At 28.1% G+C, this 8,622-nt stretch overlaps 1 protein-coding gene across 1 annotated transcript; it reads right to left on the bottom strand.

Moving 5' to 3' along the window:
• Positions 1-451: 451 nt before the first annotated feature.
• LOC112683628 (jerky protein homolog-like) lies at positions 452-1,225 on the bottom strand. The gene is made up of 2 exons (XM_025554737.1): positions 1,109-1,225; positions 452-1,021 (listed from the first exon to the last, which is right to left on the bottom strand). The coding sequence occupies exons 1-2, from the start codon at positions 1,223-1,225 to the stop codon at positions 452-454; spliced, it is 687 nt and encodes a 228-aa protein (XP_025410522.1).
• Between the last annotated feature and the right edge of the window lie 7,397 nt (positions 1,226-8,622).

Here is an 8,622-nt window from a genome sequence, read left to right as displayed (position 1 = left end):
TGTTTGAACAGCTACTTCTCCTCCTTTATTATCGTAATTCCCATCATCCTTTTCTTCGGCCGTCACTTCCTGGATTATTTTATCATCTGTCAAAAACTGGTTGATTTCTTCTTTCTCACCGTCAATCCAATTCTTTATACCGTCGATTTTTAGTTCGTCTGTCGTGTCCATGAGTTTTTTTGTAATCAAAACTTGTAGCTGATTTAATTCAACATTTTCTTTATCATATTTTAGGTTGAGAGCAGTCTTCTTTTTGTATTGTTCCAATAAATACATATTTGGCCACAGATTTTTCCACGAACAAACTATCACCTGTTTGCTAACATTTGACTAAGCATTCGCAAGAGAAAATACTACATTTTTTAAATTTATTTCTTTTAAACATTTAATCATACGGTCATCTTTAGACAAAACGTTGTACAACAGACTCTTCATAGTGAATTTTCACTGCCTAAATAACATTCTGATCCATTGACTGAAGAATAGGTATAACATAAGGTGGTAGAAACATTACACGGATAAAACTGTGATTTAAATTTTCAATAGAATGCCCAGGACTATTGTCTAAAATTAGCAAGGCATTTTTAGATAAGTTGTGTTTTTTGTTAAATGTTTTCACTGAAGGTACAAATGTTTCATGAAACCATTCGGAAAAAACAGAATTTGTCATCCATGCTTTGCTTTGATTTTTATAATCAACAGGATGGTTTACATTTATAAAAGCTCTAGGATTTTTTGCCTTACCAATAACTAATAAGTTTAATTTATGAGTGCCATTTGCATTTGAACAAGGCATAAAAGTTATCCTGTCTTTGGCTATTTTTCGTCCAGGAGCATTCAATTCTTCACGGTGAACAAATGTTTTTTTTGATAAAAGACGCCAAAACAAACCACTTTCATCTGCGTTGTAAACTTGATCAGGTGTTGATGATAGTTTTTGAATAACTTTTTGAAATATTTCTTTGTATGGTTCAACATTGTCAACATCACATGACAGTTTTATCCCGTCATACTCAATAATCTCACATCAAAACGATTTTTAAATTTATCTAGCCAGCTGTCACTAGCTTGAAAATCTTCTTTGTGTGTGATTTTTTTATAAAAATACTTTCTCTTTCAAAATTTTGCCCGAAATAGGTGTATGTCGATTACATTTTTGCAAAAACCATAAATACAAGGCATCTTCAACTTCAGGAAACTCACCAGTTTTTAATGTTTTGCACATACTTTTCAAACTTTCGTTATTTTTGAAAAAAGACCTTATCTTTTTTTTTATTGTTTTTTATATCATAAATTGTTGTACGACCTACTTCAAATTTGTTAGCGAGGTTTACTAACTTGTCACCATTTTCTATTTTATTTCAAATTTCAAATATTTCAACTAAAGTTAAAGTAGTATGTTTTCGTTTTCGTTGTTGCGACATTTTAATATAATTCATAATATACTATATCTAACCAGCAGACTTGGATAAAATACTTTTTAAAAGTATTTAGAATAAATATTCGAATACTTACAAAAAATAGTATTCCGAATACATTATTTAGAATACTTCAAAAGTATTCCAAATACTTTTAAAATACTTCTAGTTTTCATACTAAAAAAATAATAGATGTTCACTCAACAGAAATATTTGAAATTGTAGACTAAATATATCTTATTTTATTGTATTTTTATAATACATAATTGTTATAATTTATGGTTTACAATAATAATAAATACCTGATATTAGCTTATACAAGATACGACAGAGAAGTAATAAAATCATTTAAAAAAGAGATGATTTAACGGTATTCGAAATACAGTATTCCGAATATTGTATTCGGAATACTACCCAAGTCTGCTAACCAGTATACACAATGAACACTCACAACACTTCAACGTTAACTGAATTAAATTAAAATATCTAATAGGTTTATTCGTATTTAATTTGTAATTACTTAGTTTTATCTAACTTTATATCGTTAGTACGATAGTAATTTAATACGAGAGTAATTTTATATATAAATATATATTGGTACATTAGGTTAAAATCAGGGCTTCAAACGGGTTAAAACCGAATTTTTTATTAACCAGTTTTATTAGAAAATGTGTTTGAACGAAAATGAAATAGTTAACCAGAAAAATATTTTTCGTTCTCAAACGGAAATAAATACATTTTTAATTACGAAAAAAAATTAATATTTTATGTTAGTTTTTACACATTTTTTAAGTTGTTCAACCTGTTTTGTTTGACAAAGACAGGTAAAAATTATTAGATAAATATAAAATAACTCGCAAGATAAGAATTGAACAGTTGGTAAGTGGGACTACTGGTCGTAACACCACACTACTGTAGATAATACGTGAAGACGATTAATGACAATCAGAAACATAGGCGTGCGTAGGGGGTATGCAGGGTATGCAACTGCATACCCTAAACATAGAGCCTTCTTTCTAAAATTAAAAAAAATAAATAAAAATTATGACATATTTGGTCTTATGTACATTATGTATTTTTGTATTACATTATGATTTTTATTATATTTTCATATTCAATCCCAGACAGTTTAATTTATTTTTGAATCACAAATCATATACTATAATAACGATTTAATGTGTCAATGAAATTAAGAAGTACAATAATTCAAGCAAGATTAAATAGCTATCAACTACAGAACAAGAAATAACTATAAATTAAAATCCCGAAAACATTATCGGTGATTTAACAATTTAACTGTATGCAGAATCGTTTTATGATTAATTTTGATTATTTATCAAATTTATTTTGTTTTTCATTTAAGTATATAATTACGTTTTTATTTATTTACTCTATTTAAACGTATTACTCAAACCATTTCAAGTGTTATGTATTTAATTTTTTTTTTTTCGTAATTTATTTTAAATTTTAATTATGAAGACAATTATAACGATTAAGAAATGATTATTTAGTCATTTTTTTCGGGAAAAATAAATTAAAATTTTAAATTAAATAGTTATTAGGACCAGAATTTCGAACGCTTAAATTAATTTTCAGTTTTAGGGTGGGGGGAGGTTGGCAGTGGCAGCCTTCTGCATACCCTGAAAAAGTGGTCTGCGCACGCCTATGTATACAGATGTCATCGGTATGAACGTATGATTTAATGAGAATACCAACTTCTAATCAAATACACTGTGCATTGTAATCCGATGGACAAGGAGATTTGAATTGTAAAAATCTGATTTACGAAACGAAACGTAATGAAAAACGAATAGAAGATGAAGAAAACACCTCCTAAGTTAACCAGTAAACTCGAGACAAAGGGTTTGACGAAACGACAACTTGTATAATACATAATCGTTTAGAAAACGACCGAATTCCAACAAAATACTAAAAGACGTACTCGGTAACCCTTCTTCCTCCGTGTGGTTTTTCACCAAGAACAATTATAGCTCTCATATGTACATAATTTTAAAAAAAAATGTGTCAAAATCGATATTAATATGCTTAAATTTAAATGATAATATCAATGTCTGTGAAACTTATAACAAAATAAATAAAACACCGGAACCGTTTTGTTTTTCGTCACGCGGGTTATGTAAATGGTAACGATTTGCGATTCACGACTATGTTATATTATGCTTTGTGTACAATATCGGACAAGGTCAACACCCGCATAATTGCATATTAATATATATACATATTTTATACCATTAACGGAAAATGCAAAAAAAAAAAATAAATATTACTTATAAATTATAGGATTCATACGCCTAATTAAGGTAAATGTTGACAGCGGTTTCAGAAACGTTAAAGACAATTGGTCTAAAAATAATATTATCATGGTAATGTGAACATAAACCACCCATTTCTTGTACGACTATCGACTCGTTTGGTATTGTAATTTCTGAACATGAACTGTATGTTGTTTTATTTTTTTTCAAACAAGTTTTTCTAAGAAAATTCTAATTGAAAATAAAATTTCTTTTATCTATAAATAAGGATTACAGGTAATAAATAATACAATTTTATATTTTACAGGCATACCATGTGGTATTTACTTGGGTACAAATGTATATAAATCATGCCGATAATTAAATGACCATTATATTACCGATTAACAATAATGTACAGCTACCACCAAGATCCGTATGTACAGTAAATATCTAAATGTATGAATTAAGTATAGGATTTCAGAATAGTTTTTTCTACTTACTAAAATAGAACGCATTACAGGGTAGAATTGTGTAGTATTTTTTTGATTTTAAGTTTCAAAAATATATTAACAATTGTTGAGCTGGAGTACTGAAGACAGTAGCTGTAAGGCCGAACGACTACCAAAGTAACGTGGCGTATAGCGTGGCAAGTGGTGAACAAGTACCGTGCATCAAGCACGCTACTTTGTATCGAAACAATGCAAGACACAGATTTAATGCCAACTACACTGATACGATAGTGATATGACAAATGGTATGTAACGTCGGCGTCATTCAAATGCTGCACGTTCCGTTTTATACCACATGCTGTATTGTTCTAGTGACAAGCGCTTGGAAATTATTGTAATCTATTCATTATATCCATTTTTAAAAGTTTGAAATTTTTATTTGTTTTTCAAATGAAAGATGATCCAAATTTGATTATATATTTTGTTAGTATAATTGAAACTAATCGACGTACTTGTATCTGACCTAACCATAGTACTCCGGATTACAACAATAAAAACATAATCGATAATACTCGGGAAAAGATTTTATGAATAATAATGCATACAATATTAATTATAATTCCACTTGGTAAGTAATTTGTACATAAATATTAATTTGATCGATAGTTTAATTCTGTAAAATTATTGAAATCGCTCTGGATAGACATGCAGCTCTTGAATACATCAAAAACCCTATGATTAAATTATTTGATTCTTTTTTCAGTATGGATGAACCCGGTACCGTCTTTTTTTTATTATTTGCGTTATTAACATCGATTAAATTCACTAATGCCATAGCACTTTCATCATTCGATGAAAAAGTAGATATATTGACAACTGATGATACTAGTTACTAGGTACATACAGGGTCGTACCGAAGGTGGGTCTTGGGGGGGTGTTTCAACCCCCCCAACGAAAACACCAGTCGGCAGTCGGACTTGTTTCATTATAGCCTAGAAGGACCTAATTTTACTTACGGAAAACAAATATTACAATTTTCGTAGCACAGTGTATACACGAATAAAATTTATATAACGACTTATTATACAATATAAAATATTATAATAATATAAATTTAATATAATTAAATTGTCAATTTTAAGAACATGCGACATTAACACATATATACATGTTAAAAAGTAAAAATACGACTACATATAGTTAATTATACTACATACATTGAATAAAAAAAATTGTAGTCAAAATTTTTCATATTATTCACCCCCCCCCCCTTGATTTTCATCTTCGGGACGGCCCTGGGTACATAGATAGGCGTTGTGTCACCATACGTAATTTTTGTTGTTACGTGTTTACTACATCACTTGTCACGCCATACGTTACGTCAGTGGCGTAGCTATGATTTTCTGAAGGGGGGTGTTAATTATAATTATTAAATATTATATATAATACGTACAAACTAAAACTTTTATTTTAATTAATTAATATGTATACATAATGTCTGTAATAGAGATGTAATATATATTCGAATTCGGATAGCTTTACCATAAATTATTCGAATACCAGTATTCGATGCTACAATACCTATTATTATTAAACGTTTTGCGTTACACGAAAACGTAAACGAATAATTGTCGTCACGTATTGTCGCAATCGCGATAATGTTAACCTGTATATATGTAATTAGTATTGTGCATTATTTTATATTTCATATTGTATTATCGATTTATCTATATTCCTATAATAATGTAATATATGATACGGCTCAAGGGGGGTGTCATATCTACCAAACACCCCCTTTGTATACGCCACTGCGTTACGTTACTTTGGTGGACACTAGACCTAAAATAGGTGCATTACCCCAGCACCCGCACTTTCGAAATCATGAATTGTAATCAAGCAGTATTATGTACTTTATTTTGTACAATTTTGTACAACCAAAATTAAATTGTATACAACCCCCCCTCCCGAAATTCAATTTCATCTTACGGGTGTTATCGCGTATATTTTATCAATATTGTATCTAAGATACTTGTATCAAAGATACAGCACTTCCTTTTAGGTAGGAATAGTTGCTGTTGATTAATTTATATAATTCAAAAAAAATCAACAGAATATATTAGGTAAGTTCTCAGATATCAAGTTTTAAAATTATGTCAATTATATTAAGTAGGTGAATTATTTTAACAATAGTTAAATTAATTATTTATATATTTATATATTAATATCATATTACATTTTTACATTTGTTAATGAATGATTTATTTTCTGATAAGAATAACAAAAAAAAAAAAATCGAAAAGTATCTACATTATATGCAGATACATCGATACATGTATATATCTTGTTTCTACTGAATACAGTTGACATAAGAATGTCAACGCCGATTAGGTATTAAATACTAGGATTAAGCTGTAGGTAACTTTTTTAACACGTGTAAAAAATAAACAAGGTTCAAAGACCGCATGTTAAATATTTTTTTGAATATACATTTTATTTTAATTTAAATGACAGAATCGTAATTTATAACAGCGGTTCTTAACCATAGGGTCGTGACCCAATTTTGGGTCGCCAATAATTTTAAATGGGTCGGATAAAAATTTAAAACATTAGTATAATATTTTTATTTTTAAGTCTTATAAATAATAAATGAAACCTCATGTACGTTGGTTATCATGGAGAAAAATGTTAACGAGATTTTTTGAATTAAGAACTGAAATAGAAGTATTTTTAAGAGAAAAAAATTTACTATTATCCATCCGTTTTCAAGATATAATTTGGTTGACATAAGTTGTGTATCTATCAGATATTTTTTCGTTATTAAATGAGTTAAATTTGAGTATGCAAAGGCCATTAACTAATATTTTTATTTGTTATAATAAAGATATTAACTACAATCAAAACCAAATCAAGAAACAAGCTTGATGTCGAACCCACGATGCGTATTTCACTTACTAACTCCATAGAAGAACTCTAAATTGATTCATTGGTAAAGCAACATCAAGACCAAGGAAGTCATTAAATTAAATATTATTTAAAAAACAATACAATATTATTAAAAGAAATGTTTATTTTTAAATATAATGTAATTAATATTATGACTTCTTATGAATACAAGTAATATGAGTAAAAAATGTTATTCAATTAAGAGTACCAAATAGTTATTTTTTATTCTGCATTTGAATATTATTTATAAAAAGGTCGCAGAAAAAATTTGGTAAATATCTTGGGTCGCCACTACACAAAGGTTAAGAACCGATGATTTATAACACTTTTAGTGGTTAATAATAAAGAACGGTGTAGTGAAGTACAAAACGTACTCACGCGTTTCAAGCTGCTCGATGTGTCCATAAAATACTTAAAAAATATATATATTAATATAAAATAATATAAATATGTTTACGAAGAGTAATAAGCTAACTAAAATTACAAATACCGATAATTCCCACCTACATACATCGACGAACAAACTATTAACCAATATCAGTTATATTTATATAATTTATGAGTTATTTTTATCGTCAATATAATTATTATACAATTAGCTATACCTAATGTTACTTTTTTACTCATTTTTCTCAAAACTACTCCATTGTTGCTTACTGCCTTTTGGCTTAGGAGGGCAGTATACATGTCAATAAACATCGTTTAATATTTTTTATGCCGTAGGTATACCGTAAAAGTTTTTATTATTTTAATATTATCTGACCAATTTCTTGTCATCATCACAGTAGGAGTTGTAATTTAATATTGTTATCTTAATGTTAAGAATAAAAATATAATATTGCATTTCTAAAAATAGTCTAATACAATCTGATTTTAGGTTGTAAAATAATAAATACTATTTATAATCAATGATCAATGATATTAAGTAGTTGGTACGTCGTATGTGGGAATTATGCTACATTACTACTTTCAACATTCTCGACTAATTCGTTTATTCATGATATCGCGCTTCTAAGCTTTATTACAACAAAATGTATCGAATATTTTGACTCATAGATTCATTTTATTTTAGTGATTTACTATAATTTTGTCTATAATAATATGTATTTGGTTTTAATATGAACTTGAACGTACCTATCGCCTAATGTCTTAATGTACTTCTGTTTTTCAAAATTGTGATCATTTAAATAAGTTACATTTATGTCGTGTATTAAGTATAATTTCCTTGAATTTATTTTGTTTTATATTAAAATATAATTAAAACTTTTGTGTATTACTCTAATAAGTGATGGCAAACGATAATAGAGAAAGGAAACCAAATAATTTAAATGAAAATATTGATGATGAAATTTTAAATTTGAAAGATCAAATTACTTTGGATGGCTATAGTATTATTGTATTAGTATAGGTATCTAAATAATATAAACAATGCAATGTACGATTCAACATACCTACAGCTTTAATACATTCAAGTACCTATTCAATCATTTTAAATGTGTAGATATTACTTACAATACTTTACAGCCCGGTCCAGCCCGGTAACATTTTTGGAAAGCC

The sequence above is a fragment of the Sipha flava genome, unplaced genomic scaffold, assembly GCF_003268045.1.
Source record: "Sipha flava isolate LNK unplaced genomic scaffold, YSA_version1 231_pilon_pilon, whole genome shotgun sequence".
NCBI lineage: Eukaryota > Metazoa > Arthropoda > Insecta > Hemiptera > Aphididae > Sipha > Sipha flava.
This window is presented reverse-complemented; position numbering and strand designations above follow the sequence as displayed.